General features: G+C 33.3%; 2 protein-coding genes across 2 annotated transcripts; both read left to right on the forward strand.

Moving 5' to 3' along the window:
• The first annotated feature begins 11,306 nt into the window (after positions 1-11,306).
• LOC112776116 (uncharacterized) lies at positions 11,307-12,053 on the forward strand. The gene has a single exon (XM_025820125.1). It carries the CDS (start codon positions 11,307-11,309, stop codon positions 12,051-12,053), a length of 747 nt encoding a protein of 248 aa, XP_025675910.1.
• Positions 12,054-19,916: 7,863 nt separating this feature from the next.
• On the forward strand, positions 19,917-23,407 carry LOC140183410 (uncharacterized). The gene is made up of 5 exons (XM_072231824.1): positions 19,917-20,127; positions 21,849-22,411; positions 22,508-22,700; positions 22,813-23,023; positions 23,212-23,407. Exons 1-5 carry the CDS (start codon positions 19,917-19,919, stop codon positions 23,405-23,407), a joined length of 1,374 nt encoding a protein of 457 aa, XP_072087925.1.
• The last annotated feature ends 1,211 nt before the right edge of the window (positions 23,408-24,618 follow it).

Here is a 24,618-nt window from a genome sequence, read left to right on the forward strand (position 1 = left end):
TATATAATACCAATTTCATAATTAAAATATGTCAGGTATCATATTCTCATATATTCTATTTATTATCTATTCTATTATATAAAAATCAGGTTTCTGCACTTTAACATGACATGCTTATGAGAGTGTTTAGCAATTTGTTTCTTTTAACTCATTAAATACAATTTATTATGAACTATATCAACTAATTGATTTGATTAGATATTTAAATATCACATAATTTATGTCAATTTGATTTGGTAGTATTTTTTAATTTATTTCTTTTAATATTTTGTTAGCTAGTAATTTTTAATTTATTTTTTTTAATTTATTAAACCAAATTAATTATACTAATTATCTGTATTAATTAACTAATTAGATTAATTAATTAATTATTAAAATAATAAATTTATGAATAAAATAGGTTTTTGAGATATTTTTCACTAATAATTAAATCAAATCAAATTATATTTATTGAGCTAAATTTAAATAATGTGAATTAAGGACCAAACTAAAATAAGATTATTTTGTACTCATTCAAATTGAACGCAATAAATAAAATTAATTTTGTTAGATAATCATGGTCTTTTGGTCTTTCTATATATAGATAGCCACACAAAATTATAAAAGCCATCATATTTTTTAAGTTACTACACAAATATTATATTATATTTTAGGTAATTATATATTTTTTATGTTATTTTAAAAATTATTATATAATTTTAAGATTATTTAATTATGTTTATTTTTTCAAAAGCATTGTCATTATTGGAGAGTAACTAATTTTTGTGATAGTCTAAAATTGAAAAATAAAAATATAAAATATTAATATACTGAATTTTCGAAATATAAATCTTGAAGTAAATATATGTGATTATAATTAATGATCATAATCAAAAGTCTTTGTTTTATTTTAATTTGTTCAGGACATGTTTATTTTAAATTTTATTTTTTTATTAATTAGTATTTTTTGTACATTTAATTATCATTAATTTATATAAATTAAAATGTATAACTTTAAAAAATAGATACGTGTCTAAAAAATGAAAAAAATATTTTTTTGTTAGTAAAAAATTTATGTCGCTTTAACTTTTTTATTAGCATCATATCTTACATTTTTACTATAATTAAAAGTTAGAGATAAATTATTAAATATAAATTAGCAAACAAAATATAATACTTAATGAATTATCATATACAATCACATTTAAAAGTATTTAAGTTATTTTCATATAATAAAAGTGATATGCTTCAAAAAATATTTGTATATAATTTACTAACAAATATATGAGATATTTATCATAATTTTTATTTTTAATAAAAATATCATTATATTAAAGTGATGCATTTTAAAGATATATAAATGAGATTTTTATTAAAAAAATTTACAAGATAGTAAATGCAATTTTATTTTAATTTTATCCTTAACATTTAGTTTTAATTTTACATTTAGAGTTTCAATATGTTTCAATTATACTATTAGAGTGAAAAACATTAATTATAACTAATCAATTATATTATCTGATTTAACCAAAATTAAATAAATATTAAATTATTTAATAAATAAAAAATAAATAAATAAATTTAATTTGAATTATTTTTTTATTATTTTCTATATCTAGAAATTAGAATGTGCTTTTATGTATTTTGATTAATTGTTCTTAAAGGAGTTACTATTTTATTTACTAACATTTTAAATTTTTTATAATATTTTCACAAAACTTGATTAATAGGTTCTTTTTCATAACGTTTTTCTTGATTTTTTTAACAAAAATATATCTTAATTTTTATCTTTCATCTTTTATATTTATTTATTATACTAATTTTTTTTACAGTCTATTTTTATCAACTACAGACACTATTTTAATGTCTTTCTTTACTTTTTTTAATTATTTTATTACCTTATTTTTAATTATTTATTTTACTTTCACTCCTCGTATGTTTATTGTATTTCACTTCATTTTAGTTTTAATTTTATAGTTAACTTTCAATTATATAAAAGTTAATAGTTTCTTTCAAAATATGATTAAATATATTATCTATTATATACAATCATTAGGATAAACAAACAAATATAAATTGAATATATAATTTAATTTTAATTTAAACTAAAAACTAAATGAATTGTCAGAAAAATAGCAACTACTTTTATTTTTAATTTCTCTAGAATTTATTTAAAGGTAAAAATTTCTCTATAACCACTAACATCGCCGATAACAAAATTATAAGTCTCTATAAAATAAAAATACATAAAATAAATAACATATATATAATTTTAAAGTTATTAATCATAGACTATGGACAATTTTTTTTTTAAAAAAATCTTATAGATCAACATGTAATTTTTTTATATTTTTATTTTTTTTTCTAAAATTTTTTAGATTTATCAACATTTAAGTTGTTTATATATCACTTCTCAAAATATTATGATTTCACAAGATATAATATGTGGGATAAATCACCTTTATAAACCATTTGCATACCAATTTTACGTATATCCCCAAATTAAAAAAGGCTACGTACATGTCTCAATTTACATATATATGTAAATCAAATTTATGAAGTTCGAATTATGTATTTTCGTAGTAAATCGAATCTGTAAGATTCGAATTACTTGGATGCTATCTATGCTACTAAATCGAACAAAAGAGATTCGATTTAAAATGAGTCAGATTGCTATTAAGTGAGTATAAATCGAACTTTTTTATTGCTTCGATTTAGCATGGACCATATAAATCGGACCTTATTGCATCGATTTTATATGTTTAGGCGGGGCGGGGCAGACCAACCCACTAGATGGTGGACTTTTGGCGAGACAGGGCGGGTTTTTCCGTTTGCCACCCCTAATGGAGACACGGACATAAGTATCCGCCCCATAAAACCTATTAAAACATACACAAATATAAAATTATTAATTTATCTTAATTTGTATATACATAAATCCATTTCTTGAATTTAGTAACCCTAATTTCTGTCTCCAGTTCGAATTTTTTCTTTCTCATTCTCAGCCTCGATCCTCTCTCTCTAACTCACTTTCTTTGCTTCTCAAGTCCGTCACTACGTCGCTCAATATCGTTCCAAAAAAGTATGTTATGTTATTATGTTGGAATATATTTTTATGTTTTCTCCTTTTAAAATGTTATTTTTCATAATGAATATGTTATAAATTGTATTGAATTATATTACATTGATTATTTTATAATTATTATATTATGTCTTTTTATGTTAATTTTTTTCCAAAAGTTTTCAAAGAATATTCGTAGATACCTGAGAAGATTTGCGTTTCCTAAGGGATAATTAAATGGAAACTTGCAATGACGAAAAAGGAACGAGAGTATTTTTTTTTAAATAGGAATGAGGGATGGGAAGGGAGATTCTCACGCTCCCCTAAGTACTCATTACCATATCTAACTAGTAATGGAGATCCAATCTGAGTAGATTTAAGAGGGGACATGTGGACTTTAGCTGCATTGGGCCTTTAAGGTAATGAACATAAGTTAGATTTGGGATCCTAATAATGAATTTTAGTTGATATTACTTGCATTGAGGTCTTACTAGACCTACTTATATCTTGAATTAATATTTTGAGTCATTATTATAGTAAATACTATACTATTTAATATTATAACACTTAATATATATAAAAGTTGGATATATTTACAAGACATTTTTTAATTCAATTAAAAAAATTAATTATCTTTTTTTAGATTTAAATATTATTTTCTAATGTAACAAAAAAATAAAAATAATAATAATCACTCACATAATTAAAATAGATAATCTTAATATATACATGACACTATATATATCAAGGATTATTATATATGATATATAATTTTTTTTTCTTTTCTGTAATGACTATTTATATAATTTATTGAACAATTGTTTTTTCTTAATATTTAATAAATTTAACATACAAAATAAGTAACTTAAGTCATCATCTAAGACAATAAGTATAATACTGCAAATACTTATTTATTTATTAATAGTAAAAAATATGTAAATAGTATAAATTGATATTTTTTAGTATAAAAGTAATAATAAAAGTTAATTACATAATTAAAAAATTATGAAGAATTTTTTAAATAATAATAAAAAAATAAGATCACTATTTTCATATATTACAAAGTTTATGAAAAAAATTTTAGATAATAAATCAATCCTCAATAAATTATACATTAATTTTGTAAAAAAAATAAATAATTAATACATTAGATATTATTATTTAAGTACTAATATAATATATATTATTGATTATTAAGTTTATAATTAATTTTAACCCAATTTTTTGTAATTAAAATTTAAATGATTGAAATTATTAAATCCTGAATATTTTGCATCTAACCAATTTATTTTTTTATTGAAATTAAAAAAGGATGAGTTATTAATCAATTCTAAATTTAAATTTAAATTTGAGTAAGAAAATAAAAAATATTTTAAAATTTATCTCACTAACCAGAATTAAATTTAAGATAAGAAATTACTTTGTACATCGTATATATTGTAAGATGGTATGGTCATTTACTATTTTTTAATGATAAATAATGGTGTAAAAAATTAAAAGAAAATGTATTTACAAGTTTAGAAAATATTAATTTATTTTTCAATAGAATAAATTATATATTGAATAAAAAAAATTAGTATTGGTTTCTCTTCACACTAACTAATACTCAACGATGGTATTTCGGTACACCATGTTACCAAGAAATATTAATCGATCTAATAACTTTTGTAATGATATAAGTTTATGAATTTGAAAATTTAAAAATGATTTCATAAAATGTGAAGTTTTAACGAGTAACAATGTTAATCATATTATTTTGACTTCAAGAATAAATATGATACCAACGAATAAAATTGTCCCAAGTAAAATTTAACAAAGACAAAAGTTCATAAGTATTGTTATTAATGAAAAATTAATCTATTTTAAAGAAAAATACAATTTTTTTCTACGGATTCTTAATTCGGCAAGTCGATGACTAATTCACCACATATTGATGTTCTATTTATTAAGGGTTTGTCACTAATTAATGGATTGCTTATACATACAAGACGAAATTCGAACTCCAAATACTTGCTTAAGCAGACAAATAAAATTATCATTTAACCAATCTAAATTGATTAAAATAAATATTAATTATTTTAAATATTTTTAAGTTGTAAAATATTTATAATAATAATTATTATATATATATTTTTCCTTAAACTTTAATAAAAAATTTTATATAATTTTATGTATTACCCCGTGCAGGACACGGGAACATACACTAGTTATTCTCAAAAGATACCTAGTTAAAAAAATTATGGGTTAATCCCTAAAAATATTTTTGAATTATTTAAACGCTAACAAAAATACACTTAAATTTTACTATCAATAAAAATATCTTCAAATAATTTAAAAATACAATAATATCTAACAGTAAATATATATTTTCAAAAAATATCTTAGAAATTGAATTTTGATAGAATTTTTTACAAGTATGATTATAAAAATAAGATATTATTATACATAAAAATTGGCAATTTTTTATTAATTATATATTTTTTATAATTTTTTTTGTTAACAATCAATAATACTTTTAAAAAATTACAAAACAATATATTCTTAACAAAAAATTACCAAATTTTAAGAATAATAATATTTTATTTTGCTAATTGTACCTACAAAAAATTGCATCAAAATTTAATTTTAATGTATTTTTTAAGAAATACATATTTAATGTTAGTTTTTTTGTAAGATTATCTAACATTAAATATGTATTTCTCAAAAAATATATTAGAGATTGAATTTTGATATAATTTTTTTCAAGTATGATTATAAAAATGAGATATTATTATCCTTAAAATTTGGTGATTTTTCGTTGAGTATATATTTTTTGTAATTTTTTTGTTAACAAATAATAATACTTTTAAAAAATCACAAAAAATATATACTTAGAAAAAAAACAAAATTTTAATAATAATAATATCTCATTTTTTAATTATTCTTGTAAAAAATCACATCAAAATTCAATCTCTAAGATATTTTTTAAAAATATATATTTACTATTTGGTATTGTTGTTATTTTTTAAATTATTTAAAAATATTTTTGTCGAGAATAAAATTCGGATACATTTTTGTCCGCGTTTAAAAAATTCGGAGACATTTTTAGTAGTTAACCCAAAAATTAGAAATTATAAGTTAGAATCAAAAAATTTATACCATCTTAATTCAAAAAACAGTTAGTCGTGTAGTTGATTTTATAGCTAAAATTATTGTCTCGGATATAAAAAAGTGAGTAAAGTGACTTCAGTATCAGAATATACTTCATCATTTTATATATTTAGATAGAAATTAAGCCAGTTAACTTAATTTTTTATTTTTTTATTTTTTTTTATTTATTTTTCTTTTCTTTCATACGTAAACACACACAAAAAAAGTATATAAAAATTATACATTTTTTAAAAATAAAATATAGTTATATTAAGAAAAAAGGTTTAAGACGTCTAAATAAATCATATTACAAATTTCTATAAGAGTCTCTTCCAAAATAACTTAGTACTACGAATGGATTATGTAACACCTAGTAGCAACTAGCAAGTATATGTTAGGGGTGTGCATGGCCCGACCCGACCTGAAGATCCGGTCCAATCTCAAACACTTTAGGGGCTAATTTGATGTGATTTTACCGGGTCTAGGGCTGGATAAGGGTCTTAAAAATAGTCTCGATCATTATTTTGGGTCGGATCCGGGCCATGACTAGCTCGGGTCACCCGAAATTGGCCCGGTGGCCCAGTTATCATACACAATTAATCTTTTTTGTTATTAGTAATGGATGATGGCTATTCTTATGTGGAATTTAAGTATTGTAAACCTAAATATTTTGTGTTATTAGTTATTATAAGACTATAAGTTAATGTTTTATGTTTAAAATGCATAAGATTTTAGCCTAATTAATGCATAATATTGTGTTATTTGTATTGATTTAAATATTTGGTGTTATTAGACAATATTAGCATTGATTATGATTATGCTTTAATTTTAGAAAAGAGTTGGTTCTTGTTATATTTTTTAAGTAAATTTTACCATGTCAAATAATGGTTGGAGTATTAGAAATTTGGATATTTTCATATGCTAACTTATAAGAAGGTATCAAGGTAATGTAATGTTAACGGCCCAGTTTTTACCCTGTATAACCGTGGCTCGAAAGTGTATAGATTTCATCGGGTCTAGGGTCGGGTTCGGGTCAAATAAATAGGCCTGGTATATATTCCGGGTCAGGTCTTGGTCACATCAAACCCGGTTTCACCTGACCCATGCACACCCCTAGTGTGTGTTACTACGAATTTGTAAAACCTAAATCTATGCAAAAGGACTTTATAATTCATAGATTTACAATAATTGTTATAAAAAATCCAGCATAAGTATTTGTAGAATTCAGAGCTTTTATCACCTTTATGTTATCTCTTTGTATCTCTATCTCTCAAAAACAACTTTGAGCTACCATATTCAAACCCATAAACAAAATTATTCTATGTAGACCAATGATCTAACTGAGGTATATAGTTCTGACTCTTTGAGCGCACTATTTGTTCAACGTTGCTGGCCTTTCCTTTTTGCTCGGTGAAATTCCAATCTATCCGAAGTCTTGTAGAAAATACTCTAACGTTCAAGTTAGTAAAATTTCTAGAAATAAAATGCTCTTTTTCTTCTGTTCTTTTGATACCACTTTTTTGTTGTGTCTTGTTCATTTGATATCTTCATTTTTTATAGGTGACATAGCTTACCACTTTGTAATAGCTTTATACTTAGTGGTCCCTATTATTCAAGTGATTTAGTATATTTCGAATTTTGAATATTAGGTTGTGTTTATAGTGTGTTATTGATTGCTTAAACTTCGGCTTTTGGAACGTTATTGATTTGTTGGCTCTTTTCGATATATACTCATTTGTCAGCTTTGCTACCGAAGTTGTAAGTATAGTTCACAACCCCTAAACTTAGCTTGTAAAATATAAACAGGTTGAGCTTTTTTTATATCCTCGCTTTGGAGTATATTTCAGAGAGAGTATAGTTGTAAGCCCCTAAGGTCAACATTATTCTTTTGTTTTGGACCGTTAGTATGGATCGTGGTTAGGGATGGCGGATTCTATTTGGTAGTTTTTTGTGATAAGAAACGTTCAGTTAGTGGGAAGAGAGAGAGTGTATGTGCTTTTGTTGTCTTAATAACTTCCAAGTAAGATAAATATCTTGTAAACTCTATCTTCCTAGAGTTGTACCGTTTATGAAGGAAGAGAAAACCATGAGTAAAAAAGGTTAGTGTTTGTTTGTCGGATTTGGTGTTGTCTGTCTTTTGTGGGTTTTGTCGGGTTATGGGAAAGAAGAAAATAGCTGTTGTCGATGAGGGAGACCCATATAGTTGGGTTGATGGTGACATAAAAAGTCGAGTTTCAATTTTTAGCACAATGAGTTTAGTGTTGCAATTGAATGAAGTGATGTGGATAAAAAATGGTGAACAATTGGAGGTGAAGTTTTTACCTTGTAGGGAAAGTGATAGAGTATATGAGAGGGGGTGGTCTTACTTTTATTTATATACTTGCATGTTGACACAGCTGGCCATGAGACTTCTATTTTCAGATTTCGAACATGGAGTTCTGTCTCAATTGAGCTGTGCTCCGACACAACTGCATCATAAATCTTAGGCCTTTGTACAAGCTTTTTAGTGTTTGATGGTATATCTGGAGTGCTACCTGTCTTTAGGATTTTTTTTCTTTATTTCAGGCGAAGGGCGTATGAAAAAGGGCTTGGGTGAATTTGAGTAGTTACTCAGGACGTAGCATCTTTAGCCAGTATAAGTCCTCATTTAAGGACTTTAAAGAGATGTTTGTAAAAGTTCAGATTAGTGAGGAGTTATATCCTTTCTTTTTGGACTCATTGATGAGTGAAAGATTTCATGTGTTCTGGTCTCCAGAACCAAAATAGATTTTGAATTGTGAAAATAGGGTGAAAAGTGAGGATTATATTCTAGATTTTCTAGTGTCTGTAATGTCATCGTTAGAGTTATTATCAATTTCTAGTTTGTTGAAGTTTGAAGGAGATAGAGAGGAAATGGAGGAGTATTTAGGTAATCTAAGATTGCATGTTTTATCTTGTGATTTTGGAGTGATTGCAATGAGATTAAATTGTTGTATTTGTACTTTGCGTTTTAGATGATAAAGCCTCAACTCTGACTACTGCTAATTTGAAGGCCTTTGTAATAAGGTGAAGAAGAACAAGAAAGAAGGATCTTTCATTAATGTGGCAAAAGTCGGTAAGATGGACGGTGCTCATTCTGTGGCCTACCAGAAGGAGAATTTGAAGAGAAAAAGAGGAAATACATCGTCAAAAGTTGTTGGTTTGACTGAGCTGAAGGAGAATAGTGGGGTGTTTACGACTGAGGAGATCAACACTGCTTATGAGAGTCAGCTGGTTCTTCATGAGTATAAAGAGGGTCCCATGAATTCTTTGTGGACAAAAAGTTATCCTTTTATGGCTGCTGCGATGAGTTTGCATAGGTTGATGCTGATGTGAAAATTGAGATGAAGATGGTAAGATTGGTGTAGCTCGGTACTTGTAAGAGAGTTATTTTTTATTACCGTGTTTTGATACTGTGTTTTATTTGTATATGTTAACCTGCATCTGATATGGTTGATACTAAAGTCATTGGCGGTCGGTTGATGTCGATTGGTCAAACATCTGAGTTGGACGCTATTTTGGAGGGTGATAATGTCGATTAGTCCATCAATCATCGTGGGATCGACCCTTACTCACGTAAGGTATTACTTGGTACGACCCAGTGCACTTGCCAGTTAGTTTGTGGGTTATAAAATACCGCACCATTTGACCCTAGGCTTGAACTTGTATATTTGGAGATTAGGATTGTCTAGTGGATTTATGTCACTTTATATAATTTCTATTTGGAACTATTATCCTACTGAAAATCTTTGGGTTCTTACCCATCATGAAATTTTTGTTTTTCATATACAAGACGTGGCACATCTTGTTGAGAGTACAGGACCCATTGGCGAAGTGAAGAAGATTTATCTTTTGACTTTATTTTGGCTTATTTAGTATTTTTCTCCTCTTTTGAATACTGTATTGCATATTCCTCTTAGAGATTTTATTTGAAGAAACATGATGTATTTTGTACACTTTTGGTTTTGTAATTTTTTAATTGGTCTTTTCTTCGCAGGTCGAGACTAGTACTATATATATATATATATATATATATATATATATATATATATATATATCCCTTTTGTTTCCGTTTTCGACGCTTCTTATCTTTGATGCTTCGAGTGTTTTTCAAATATTATGTGATCTGGCCGTTACAAATCCAACATCATAAATCGGTATTATCATTCATAACTCGGCATTATTCACGTTATTATTTAGAAAGCTGGCGTTATAGTTCGGCATTACAGTTATTAATTGGCAATCAACGTCATTAATCGGCCACTTACGTTACAACTCAGCTAAACGGACTACTTTCCAAATGTGAAACGTCCAACCTAACATCTCACCCTTATTATTGCTCTTTAATACAGGCAATAAAGTAGAAGCATAACCGACTTGCACATAGCCACCCATAAAAGGTATGATCTTCCATCCTAAAAGGACACATTGAATTCTCAATACTGACTTAAGCTTCGGAGTGCCTTTGCAGGTACACTCCCCCTTGTTTCTTACTCAAAGCTCTACACGATTGGACATCCCTTTGGAGTAAAGCTTGGATTACCACAAAGCTCAAAGGGCGGCACCGAAGATAACAACTCGGCGTCAATTCCCAGAGACTGAGCTCTCCCTCCAGGTATCCATACAAGAACAATTGGTGCCCACCGTGGGGCCGAGAATATAATCCCTTCCATATATCATCAGCCTCAAGGTTCTCACCTGAGTCATGGCTGAACAACTTCCACCCACACTGTCCGAACTCCTTCAGATTGTGACCGAGTTATGGCAAGCCAACTAGCGCATGACCAAGGAGAACCAAAGAATGGCACAGCAAATTGCCAACTTGAATAACACTCGAATCAAAAACAACAATGATCGGCAAGAACAAACAGAAGAAGCCGAGAAGTAGTCAGGGCCAATACACGTTTCAAACACTGCTCGACAGGAAGAGGAGCAACCCGAGCATAACGAGGAAGCTCGGCAAGACAACGAGAATGACGATCAGGAAAGCTCCATTGGACCATTCACGGCCGTGGTGATGAAATTCGTGCTACCCTGAAGGTTCACTCTGCCGACCACCCTAACTCCCTATGATGGGTTAGGTGATCCGAAGAAATACATCAAGAAGTTCACTTTCATAATGATAGTAAATGGTGCATTTGATAAAGTTTTATATCGTTGCTTTCCATCTTACTTAGACGGTCCTACACTTGATTGGTTTTGTTCTTTTCCTGTAGGTTCTATTTCTCGATTTCGAGACATATCAAAGCCCTTTGAGGAGCACTTTGCTGGATCAGCCATCTACCTATATGACTCCGATTACTTGAACACAATCAAGCAAGGCCAGTACGAAAGTCTCAAGGACTACATGACGCGCTTCACAAAGATAGCCATGAGTATACCCGACCTCCACCCCGAGGTGGAACTGCACGCCATAAAAAGTGAACTACAACTAGGAAAATTCCAGGAAACTATTGTTGTAGCCAAACCTAAGACTATGGTCGAGTTCCGTGAAAAGGCTAAAGGTCAGATCAACGTTGAGGAACTCCGGCAAGCTCGGAAAACAGAAAAGCCTCATTATAGAGACGACGACAGAACTCGAGACAAAAAGAAGAACTTCAAACTGACTTCGCGATATGAGTCCTACACTCAATTCAACACCAAGCGCGATGATATCATCAAGAAGATCTTGAATTCGAAGGTGATCAAACCGCCAAGAAAAGCTGGCAGTTACCCAAATTCAAAAGGCGCGGACAGATCAAAATACTGCTCTTTCCACCAAAAGCACGGACACACTATAGACGAGTGTGTCATCGCCAAAGACCTTCTGGAGCGATTAGCTCGACAAGGCCACCTGGACAAATACATCGGTGGCCACATACAGTGACGAACAAACACCTCTGGTGAACAACACTCAGCGACACAGCATGGCCGAGATAAAGATCGGCCAGACACCAGTTATCCCGACCAACCAAGGCGTATTATTAAGTGTATTTCCGGAGGTTTTGCAGGTGAGGGAACCACAAGTTCGGCAAGAAAGCGATCTTACCGAGCTATGCTATTGATGAGCGGATAATTTATACGCTTTTTGGCATTGTTTTTACATAGTTTTTAATATGTTTTAGTTACTTTTTAGTATATTTTTATTAGTTTTTATACAAAAATCACATTTCTGGACTTTACTATGAGTTTGTGTATTTTTCTGTGATTTCAGGTATTTTCTGGCTGAAATTGAGGGACCTGAGCAAAAATCTGATTCAGAGTCTGAGAAAGGACTGAAGATACTGTTGGATTTTGACCTTCCTGCACTCGAAGTGGATTTTCTGGAGCTATAAAAGCCCAACTGGCGCGCTCTCTATTGCGTTGGAAGGTAGATATCTTGGGCTTTCTAGTAATGTATAATAGTTCATACTTTGCCTGAGATTGATGGCCCAAACTGTTGTCTAAACGCCGGTCAGAGACCCTTTTCTGGCGTAAAATGCCAGAACTGGCACCAGAGCTGGAGTTAAACGCCCAAACTGGCACCAAAACTGGTGTTTAAACTCCAAGAAGAGTCTATGCACGTGAAAGCTTCGATGCTCAGCCCAAACACACACCAAGTGGGCCCCGGAAGTGGATTTCTGCACTATCTACACTTAGTTACTCATTCTCTGTAAACCTAGTTTACTAGTTTAGTATAAATAGCACTTTTTACTATTGTATTCATATCTTTAAATCATTTTTGAGACTATCTTTGGATCACTTTTGATCTCTTGATCACGTTTTGGGGGCTGGCCATTCGGCCATGCCTGGACCTTCATCACCTATGTATTTTCAACGGTGGAGTTTCTACACCTCATAGATTAAGGTGTGGAGCTCTGCTATTCCTCATGAATCAATACAAAGTACTATTATTTTTCTATTCAATTCACGCTTATTCTTATTCTAAGATATTCACTCGTACTTCAACCTGATGGATGTGATGATCCGTGACACTTATCATCATCCCCCCTTATGAACGCGTGCCTGACAACCACCTCCGTTCTATCTGCAAGAGCTTGAGTGTGTATCTCTTGGCCTCCTGGTTCACGACGCATGGTTGCCTCTCCTGACAACAGAGCCTTCCATTCTGTGAGATCAGAGTCTTCGTGGTATAAGCTATAACCAATTGGCAGCATTCTTGAGATCCGAAAAGTCTAAACCTTGTCTGTGGTATTCCGAGTAGCATCTGGGATGGGATGACTATGACGAGCTTCAAACTTATGACTGTTGGGCGCAGTGACAGTGTGCAAAAGGATCAATGGATCTTACTTTGACACGATCAAGAACCGACAGCTGATTAGCCATGTGGGAAGCCGTAGCGGATATGTTTTCATTGAGAGGATGGATGGTAGCCATTGATAATAGTGATCCACCAACATACAGCTTGCCATGGAAGGGAGTACGCATGATTAGATGAGGACAATAGTAAAGCAGAGGCTCAGAGGGAATAAAGCATCTCCATACGCTTATCTGAAATTTCCACCAATGAATTGCATAAGTATCTATATCCTATTTTATGTTTTATTTCTTTTTTTATCATTAAAACCTCATAACCATTTGAATCTTCCTGACTGAGATTTACAAGATAACCATAGCTAGCTTTAAGCCGACAATCTCCGTGGGATCGATCCTTACTCACGTAAGGTATTACGTGGACGACCCAGTGCACTTGCTGGTCAGCTACGCGGAGTTATGAGAAAAGTATGAACTCACGATTTCGTGTACCAGCTATCCATCAACGCTGATCAAACTCAACAGCAGACACTACCACAATCTCCACAGATAACATTCTAGACAGCCGATCATAACAACAGTGTAGCAAATCTAGACGACCCGGTCGTAATAGCCCTGCAGGTCGGAGATCTCCTAGTCAAAAAAGTGTTACTGGACCCAGGAAGCAGTGCCAACATTCTATTTTACTCCATATTCCAGAAAATGAAACTAAGCAGTAATATCCTCCAACCTTCCACTGGAGACCTGGTAGGTTTCTCAGGTGAGAGAGTCTTGGTCATGGGCTCTGTGTGGTTACAAACCACACTCGGTGAGTTTCCCTCGTCAAAAACTTCAGACATTCAGCACTTAGTCATTGATTGCTTTAGTCCTTACAATTTAATACTTGGTCGACCTTTCTTAAATAGGTTCGGCGCTATAGTATCTACAATTCATCTCTGTGTTAAGTTCTCTTTGCAGGATAACACAATTGCAACCATTCACAGTGATGCCCGAGAAGCCAGGGAATGCTACAACAACAGTCTCAATAATAATTGGAAGTCCAGACTTAGTTATTCTTATCAATAATAATGAAAGTTGAATCTTAATTCCACTTAGTTAACCTTTGCTAAAGCAAAGGAAAGTCAAGGGACTAATTAGTTAGACCTTCGAATCCTATTTATTTCCTAAGAAAAGGTTGGGATTATTGAAGTTCAGTTTAATTAGCAAGATAACAGTTATCAATTATGTTGAGCTAAGATAACTCCTGAGTTACTGATTTCTTAACCAAGACCAAAAGGGAAGGAAATTAAATCTACCGGAATAAGAATATCTTCAGATTGGGAATGATTAATAACATGAATAAAAAGAGAAATATTGAACTAAAATATTTAAATAAGAAAATCATAACATGAATGTAGCATAAGCCAAATAGGCAACATAACTAATACAAGCAAGCATTAATGGTATCTGAAAATAAGAGATAACTGTCAAGCAAAAGAACATTGAACCTGGTAAAAAGATAATCCTTGAAGCAAATAAAATCCTAAAACTAAATCCTAATCCTAAAGAGAGAGAGGAGAGAACCTCTCTCAAAACTAAATCTAAATCATGGAAAATGAATTATGAAAGCATGATGATGAATGGATGCATTTCCCCATTTTATAGCCTCTAATTTGTATTCTCTGGGCTGAAAACTAGGTCAGAAACAGCCCAGAAGTCTCTTCCAGCGCTTTCTGGTCCGTACAGGTCGCGGCCAAGTGACGCGGAGGCGTCGCCCACGCAGCCGCGCGTGTTGAAGTTCGCAGATGCGACACGTTCGCGTCGCCTAGCGTCAGGACAACTATTACGTATTATATATCAAATCGAAGCCCTAGACGTTAGCTTTCCAACGCAACTGAAACCGCGTCGTTTGGATCTCTGTAGCTAAAGTTATAGCCGTTTGAGTGCGAAGAGGTCAGGCTGGACAGCTTAGCAGTTTCTCCAACTTATTGTATTCCTTCCATTTTTGCATTCTTCCTTTCCATCCTCTGAGCCATTCCTGCCCTATAATATCTGAAAACACTTAACACACATATCAATGCATCTAATGGTAATAAGAGAGGATTAAACATAGGGAACTTAAGGCCAAAGAAGCATGTTTTCAATCAAAGCACATAATTAGGAAGGTAAATGTAAAACCATGCAAATAGTATGAATAAGTGGGTAAAGAGTTGATAAAATCCACTCAATTAAGCACAAGATAAACCATAAAATAGTGGTTTATCAACCTCCCCACACTTAAACAATAGCATGTCCTCATGCTAAGCTCAAGAGAAACTATAAAGATGAAGAGGAATGGTAGGATGTATGAAATGCAACCTATCTATATGAATGCAACTACATGCAAAAATTTTTCTACCTACTTGGTTAAAAATAAATAAGTTCTCCAAGACAAACATAAATCAGATTTCACTAATTCAAATCATATAAAATAAAGACAAGTAAACTTGTAAGAAGATAGCTCATGAAAGCAGGGAACATAGAATTAAGCACTGAACCCTCACTGGTAGTGTATATGCGCTCAAATCTCTCTAGTGTATAGGGTAATCACTCTACTCTTCTCTAGTCATGCTTTCTAAAACTTTTTTCTTCATCTAATCAATCAACAAATATTTAGCATACCAATGCAAACATCATGAGGTCTTTTCAGAGTTGTAATGGGGCTGAGGTAAAGGTAAGGGTATATATAAGGCTAAGTGAGCTAGTAAAGTGAATCCTTGAGTAGTCTAAGATCTCACCTAACATATACATACTCTATAAAAATTTTAAAATTATACTTAGCTTCCTATAATTTTCCCACTTTTGCTGTTACATGCTCATGCATTAGTTTTAATTTTGTCCCATGTGCATTGCTTTATTTTGCATTTAGGGAATTCTTTTGTATCCCCTTTATTCAAATACTGAATTAATTTTTTTTAAATGCACATGGTAATTCAATTATTTTGATTTCACATGAGCATGCTTCCCAAAATTTTTATTTTGAATTATTTCATTCTTTTCAACTTCCTGCCCTTTATTTTTATCATCCATGTTCCCAATAGGTTTCCCACACTTACACAGTTACACAATTTCTATCTTAAGCTAACCAAGGATTCAACTTGGGATTTTAAATTTATTTTTCTGCTTAAGGCTAGTGTTGTGGTTTATAGAATAAGAGGGAATTAAAGGCTCAAGGGGACTAACAAGGGTGATGTAAAAGGTAGGCTAATTTTGGGATAAGTGAGCTAGAATCAAACAATGGCCTCAATCATATGCAAGCATGTAAATATATTAAATATTGGACATATAGAATGGAACAAAGCAAAGATTACAATTATAGAGAAGAAAACACACAAGAATAAAAATTTATGGTTAAATAATGTAACCATATAAATAAGCTCAAAATCTTCACAGGTTGTGTGTTCTTTGGCTCAAAAACCATATTCCAAATACAACTTCAAAACAAGTTTAACACAAATTTTTCAATTTAAATTAGTGAAATACTATAAAAATTTCTTGAAAAAGAAAATATTTCTTCAACCAAGTGGTAAAATATGCACAAAATCAAATAAATATGCAAATGCAACAACTAGCTACAAAGAAAATTTAAACATTGGTGTTGAGACAAGAAAGTACTAACCCATGGAGATCAGTATCGACCTCCCCACACTTAAAGATTGCACCGTCCTCAGTGCATGCTAAGATGAACAAGTGGATGGCTGCTCCAACTGATGCCTTTCTCCAAAGATTGTACAGGTGGACTTGTTTGTCTTCCCATTAAGAAGCTTTTCCTCTCCCTTCGTGGTGGCCATCCTGAAAGAAGAGGGAAAAGAAAAAAAGTAACCCAAAAATAAAGATAGAAAATAAATAAAATATGGGTGTTAATGCCAGATAATAAGAGTCTCAATTACATGGTAGCTACAACATGCAAGTGAGAAAACAGTAGAAGTACATGGCAAAGCAAGAGTGCAAAAATTTGTAACAATGGGAAAGAGAGTGCAAGATAATATAAATTCATGTCAATGCAAAATTAATACAAATATCATAAAAGAATAGCATTGACTTAAACAATATTACCCAACAGTGTAAAACAAGTCACTGAGTACCAAAATAATACCAGAAAAGACACAACAGTTGAATATGAACAAGTAACACCAATGGAAAAATTAATAAATTTAGAAAAGAAAATAAAAAGATGCACAAAATTAAAATACAATGGAAGAAAGTATGCAAATAAATTAAATAAAATAGAATAGAGGTGAAAAAGATGAGAAGAAGAAAGTAAGAAAAGGAAGAAGAAGGAAGAAAAGAAATAAGAAAGGAAGAAAAGAATTAGGTATAGGGAAGAGAAGATAAGATATTTGGCTGCGTTGAAAAAGTTGTGCGGCGCAAGCGACGTGGACGCGTGGGGGACGCGGTCGTGCGACTAGTGCTTAAATTAATCGACGCAGTCGCGTCGGTCATGCGGACGCGTGACTCAGGTTATGCTACTGGCGCGAGGGCAGCCTCGCGCTCGCACAACTCTCTGTTCGAATTTTTATTTTTGCCAAATTTGGGGTGACGCGATCGCGTGGGGCATGCGATCGCGTGAGTGGGCTTGAGAAGGGAATGACACGGACGCGTCGGCGACGCGGTCCCGTAATAGAGATTGTGCGTCCAGCACCAATCTAGCACCACTCTTGCACAATAATTCGTTGTGCACCCTTTGTACGTCGAAAATTAGGGCACGCGGCCGCGTGGGTCATTTTGACGTTAGGATTTTTGCTAGTAAAGAATTTTACAAAAATAGTCGCGTTGTAGATATAGATTCTAAACCAACAGAAATCCCTTCGTGCAAACGTTTTGGTTGTCACAAGTAACAAACCCCTTTGAAATTGATAACCGAGTATTCAAACCTCGGGTCGTCTTCTCAAGGAATTGCATGGAGGTATGTTCTTATTATTGTCTATGAAAAAGGTAAAATTGGGGGTTTTGGAATTAAGGAAGAAGTATGACAAGTAATTTAAATGACAATTAAAATAAATAAATACTGTAAAGCAAACTTTTGGCAAGGTATGAGAAATTGGAAGTCCAGACTTAGTTATTCTTATCAATAATAATGAAAGTTGAATCTTAATTCCACTTAGTTAACCTTTGCTAAAGCAAAGGAAAGTCAAGGGACTAATTAGTTAGACCTTCGAATCCTATTTATTTCCTAAGAAAAGGTTGGGATTATTGAAGTTCAGTTCAATTAGCAAGATAACAGTTATCAATTATGTTGAGCTAAGATAACTCCTGAGTTACTGATTTCTTAACCAAGACCAAAAGGGAAGGAAATTAAATCTACCGGAATAAGAATATCTTCAGATTGGGAATGATTAATAACATGAATAAAAAGAGCAATATTGAACTGAAATATTTAAATAAGAAAATCATAACATGAATGTAGCATAAGCCAAATAGGCAACATAACTAATACAAGCAAGCATTAATGGTATCTGAAAATAAGAGATAACTGTCAAGCAAAAGAACATTGAACCTAGTAAAAAGATAATCCTTGAAGCAAATAAAATCCTAAAACTAAATCCTAATCCTAAAGAGAGAGAGGAGAGAACCTCTCTCAAAACTAAATCTAAATCATGGAAAATGAATTATGAAAGCATGATGATGAATGGATGCATTTCCCCACTTTATAGCCTCTAATCTGTATTCTCTGGGCTGAAAACTGGGTCAGAAACAGCCCAGAAGTCTCTTCCAACGCTTTCTGGTCCGTACAGGTCGCGGCCAAGTGATGCGGAGGCGTCGCCCACGCAGCCGCGCGGGTTGAAGTTCACAGATGCGACGCGTTCGCGTCACCTAGAGTCAGGACAACTATGGCGTATTATATATCAAATCGAAGCTCCGGACGTTAGCTTTCCAACGCAACTAGAACCGCGTCGTTTGAATCTCTGTAGCTAAAGTTATAGCCGTTTGAGTGCGAAGAGGTCAGGCTGGATAGCTTAGCAGTTTCTCCAACTTATTGTATTCCTTCCATTTTTGCATTCTTCCTTTCCATCCTCTGAGCCATTTCTGCCCTATAATATCTGAAAACACTTAACACACATATCAAGGCATCTAATGGTAATAAGAGAGGATTAAACATAGGGAACTTAAGGCCAAAGAAGCATGTTTTCAATCAAAGCACATAATTAGGAAGGTAAATGTAAAACCATGCAAATAGTATGAATAAGTGGGTAAAGAGTTGATAAAATCCACTCAATTAAGCACAAGATAAACCATAAAATAGTGGTTTATCACATGCCCCAAAGATTCCTATCCTTTGCCCTCTTTTGATTGCTTAGTTGATAATGCCTCTGGTTATGAAAAACTCAGCTTTATGGATGCATATTCTAGTTATAACCAGATCCAAATGCATCCATCCGATCAAAATAAGACAGTCTTTATTACTGAATATGGAAACTATTGTTATAAAGTCATGCCATTTGGCCTTAAGAATGCAGGTGCAACATATCAACGTCTAATGGACAAAGTCTTCGCCAAACAGATCGGCAGAAACATTGAGGTCTACGTTAACGATATGGTCGCCAAGACAAAAATTGGCAACAATCACCTTGATGACCTCGCAGAAATCTTCGGTCAACTAAGAAAATACAACATGCGGTTAAATTCCAAGAAGTGCGCAGTTGGGGTCCAGAGCGGCAAATTCCTCGGCTTCTTGCTCACTAGCCAAGGTATCGAGGTAAATCCAAAAAAATTCTGAGCTGTTTTAGACATGACAAGCCCACAAACCATCAAAGAAGTCCAGCGGTTAACAGGGAGACTTGTTGCCCTCTCTAGATTTTTACCTTGCCTTGCTTCTAAATCTCTATATTTTTTCCAAACTTTAAAAAAGAAAAAAGCTTTCCAATGGACCGATGACTGCGAACAAGCATTCAAAATTATTAAAGAAAATCTTTCAAAACCGCCAATCTTACAAACCCCCCTTGACGATCGGATTTTCTATCGGTAAAGAATTTCACAAATATGATCGCGTTGTAAGTATAGTTTTTAAACCAACAGAGAATTCTTTCGTACAAAAGTTTTGTTTGTCACTTAAGCAAACCCAAAAAAAATAAATAACCGAAGTATTCAAACCTCGGGTCGTCTTCTCAAGAAATTGCAGGGATGTGTGTTTTATTATTGGTTATGGAAAACAGTATTTTGGGTTTTTAAAGGTTTGAACAAGAGAAATAAATTGCAGGAAATAAATTAATAATGGGAAAACTCTTGGCAAGGTATGAAAATTAGAAGTCTTATCCTAGTTATCCTTATCAGGTATGATGAGAATTGGGTTTTAATCCCACTTGGTAAGCCTTTACTAAACAAAGGAAGGTCAAGTGGACTAATTAGCTTGATCCTCAAGTCCTAGTCAATCCTTATGGAAGGACTAGCTTTAGAGTGATCCAGATCAATCAGTAATTCCAATTTCAATCAACAACTGAGTTTGATAACTCAAGTGTCTCCAATTAATCAACCAAAGCTAAGAATGTAAAAAGCTAAATAAAATCATAGATCTGAAATACCTCAAATTGCATTAATAAAAGAAAATCAATCCAAACATAAAGAGTTCATAAACCAAATTGAGAAAATAAGTAAAAGGAACATTGAACCTGAAAATTGAGAAGAAGAAATCCTAATTCCTTTAAGAGGAATCCTAATCCTAAATCCTAAGCGAGAGGATAGAACATCTCTCTCTAAAAACTACTTCTAAACCTAAAATTGTGTGTATGATCTGATATGTTGAGTCTCTGCATATTCCCTGACTTTAATCTGTGTTTCTGGGCCGAAATCTGGGTCAAAATGCGGCCCGAAATCGCCTCCAGCATTTTCTATTAATTCTACAGATCGCGCATGTCACGTGTACGCGTCGTCCATGCGTGCGTGTTATTCAGCATTTTTCCTTGCCATGCGTACGCGTCGTCCACGCGTTCGCGTCACTCGTGCAGCTTCCAATCCACGCGTTCGTGTTAGGCACGCGAACGCATCACTGTGATTTTCTCCATTTCGCGCGGTCGCGTGAGCCACGCGTCTGCGTCGGTGTTCGCTGGTCATCCCGTTAGTTTCTTGTGTTCCTTCCATTTTTGCAAGCTTCTTCTCTATTCTCTAAGCCATTCCTGCCCTATGAAGCTTGAAACACTTAACACACAGATCACGACATCAAATGGTATAAAGGAGATTTAAAATACGTAATTAAAGGATCTCTAGGAAGCAAGTTTTCAACCATGGAACAATTTTGGGAAGGAATTGTAAATACATGCTAATAATATGAATAAATGGGTAAAGACTTGATAAAAATCACTCAAATAAACACAATATAAACCATAAAATAGTGGTTTATCACCCCTTCAGGGGGAACCATTTTTCTTATATTTATCTGTCACTAACTGGGCTATAAACTCCGCACTTGTTGCAGAAAGGGAAAAGAAGCAGTTCCCGATCTATTTTACCAGCAAAACATTGCAGAATGCCGAGCTTCGATATCCGACCATTGAAAAGCTGGCCTTAGCCCTTGTCTTCTCGGTGAGAAGACTCCGACCATATTTTCAGAGCCATGAAATCCATGTTTGGACAGATCACCCTTTGCGACAAGTCCTTCAGAAACCTGAGTTGGTTGGCCGACTAGTAAAATGGTCGGTGGAGCTATCAGAAGTTAATATCAAGTACGAAGGCCGAACATCTATGAAGTCCCAATTCTTGGCTGTCTTCATCGTCGAGTTCTCAGTACCAGACACAACCGAAGATTACATCAAATGTTCTTTATACGTCGATGGGTCCTCCAACCCACAAGGATGTGGAGCAGGTATCATACTTGATGATAGCCACGACAACGTCATTGAACATTCCCTCAATTTTTCATTTAAAGCAAGCAACAATCAAAGTGAGTATGAACCCCTAATTGCTGGCCTTAGACTCGCTGCCGACCTAAACATCACCGAACTTAAGGTATATTGCGACTCTTTACTAATCGTCCAGCAGGTAAACAACTTATACCAAGTAAATGACCCTTTGCTTTCTAAATACTTGGACATCGTACAAAATTTACTTTCAAAATTTTCTAAATACGAAATACAGCACATACCAAGGGAGAGTAATGGCCGAGCTGACATTCTGTCTAAACTTGCCAGTACTCAACCAAATGGGTCATCCCTTTATCAGTCAACACTGCTTAAGCCAAGCATTGAACTCACACAAATCTTAAGTGTAACACAGGAAGTAGATTGGAGATCTCCATACATAGACTATCTTTGGACAGGGATCTTGCCAGGCGACATCGAAAATGCTCGACACTTCCGCCGACAAGCCTCATTTTTTACAATTTATAATAATTGCCTATATAGACGAGGATTCTCTCGTCCATTACTAAAATGTCTTTGCAGATCAGAAGCTGAGCTTGCACTTGCCGAGGCGCATGAAGGGATCTGTGGTACACACCTCAAAGCCCGAAGTCTGTCTTCAAAAATCCTCAGAGTTGGATTATATTGGCCAACAATACGACAGGATTGTCAAGCAAAAGTTAAAAGCTGTTACAACTGCCAGAAACACAATCCGATCAAACATCTCCCGACCAAACTCCTACACTGTTCTGAGGTAAGTTGGCCGTTCAACCAATGGGGCATTGATATCCTCGGCCCTTTCCCCACAGCATCAGGACAGGTAAAATTTCTGGTTGTAGCAATTGATTATTCTTCCAAATGGATAGAGGCGCATCCTCTAGCCAAGATTACATCACAATAAATGCTTTCTTTTGTTTGGAAATATATTATTTGTCGATTTAGCATTCCTCGGCACATTATCACAGATAATGGTCGCCAGTTTGCTGATAAAAAATTCACATCCTTCTTGCAGGACTTGAAAATCAAACAATACTTTTCATCAGTAGAGCATCCACAAACAAACAGGCTAGCAGAAGCTGCAAATAAAGTAATACTACATGCTCTAAGAAAGAAGCTGGATGATGCAAAAGGCCTCTAGGCCGAGCTTATCCCAGAGATCATATGGGGATACAACACCACCATTCACTCAACCACAAAGGAAACGCCCTTCCGGCTAGTCTATGGTTCAGACACAATGATACTAGTGGAGATCTCCCAATCCTCACTGCGCACTGAATTGGCCGACCAAACTACAAAAGACATAACTCGACAATCCATACTTGACCTTATAGAAGAACTCAGATCGTCCACAGTAGTCAAACATTTGGCCATGCAACAGCATATAGCCCGAAGATATGACCAAAGACTTCACCCAAGGTCTTTCCAAGTAAATGACCTTGTGCTCACTAAAACAGAAGCAGCTAGAAGACTATCAACACATGGCAAATTAGCAGCTAATTGGAAAGGCCCGTACCGAGTCACAGAAGTCATCGGTAATGGAGCTTACTGATTACAAACCTTAGAGGGTAAAGATCTCCCTAACACTTGGAATGTATCTTCTTTAAAGTCATATTACAGTTAATACCAGGGACAGGCCAGTACTCTTTTTCCTGCTACCAAGATTTTTCCCACAAGGGTTTTGCTTGGAGAGGTTTTAACGAGGTTAGCCTACCTGGGCCTTTGAAATCAAAGGTTCCTCAACTCATTATTTTTTCCATTCTATACTTCCCCTTCATTTATAACATTCATATAATGCTGACCTACACTCTCGATCTGACCTTTCGGATACTATCAATTAAACAATTAACTGATCATATTCCAAAACAGATCATTTAGAATCTATCAATCCGATAACCGATCCTAATCGTAACCTGATAACTCGTATACAATCAATCAATCTGATAGCCAACCTTAAAACGGAAATTCAATCAAAAAAATATCCGCTCTAACTCGGAATTCGATCATTCCATCAAACAAATATCCGATCTAACTCGGAATCTGATCATTCAAAAATCCTATCTAAAGCGGTAGCCGATCATTCAAATCGAGCAAATATCCGATATACATAAGAATCCGACCACTACGATCAAACAATTCAACCAAATACCAATCATTCGGAAACAACCATTCAATCAAAAGTCTGATTTTTATCCGAATCCCACAAGTCAATCTAAACAAATATCCGATCTTATTGACCACTTGGAATTTCTCAGTAAAAAATAACCGATCTTACCCATAATCAGATTATTCTGAACTAAACAGATTGCTGAGCAATACTGGGAAACCAACCATTCAAAATCTACCAAACTA

The sequence above is a fragment of the Arachis hypogaea genome, chromosome 3, assembly GCF_003086295.3.
Source record: "Arachis hypogaea cultivar Tifrunner chromosome 3, arahy.Tifrunner.gnm2.J5K5, whole genome shotgun sequence".
In the NCBI taxonomy this organism is placed as follows: Eukaryota; Viridiplantae; Streptophyta; class Magnoliopsida; order Fabales; family Fabaceae; genus Arachis; species Arachis hypogaea.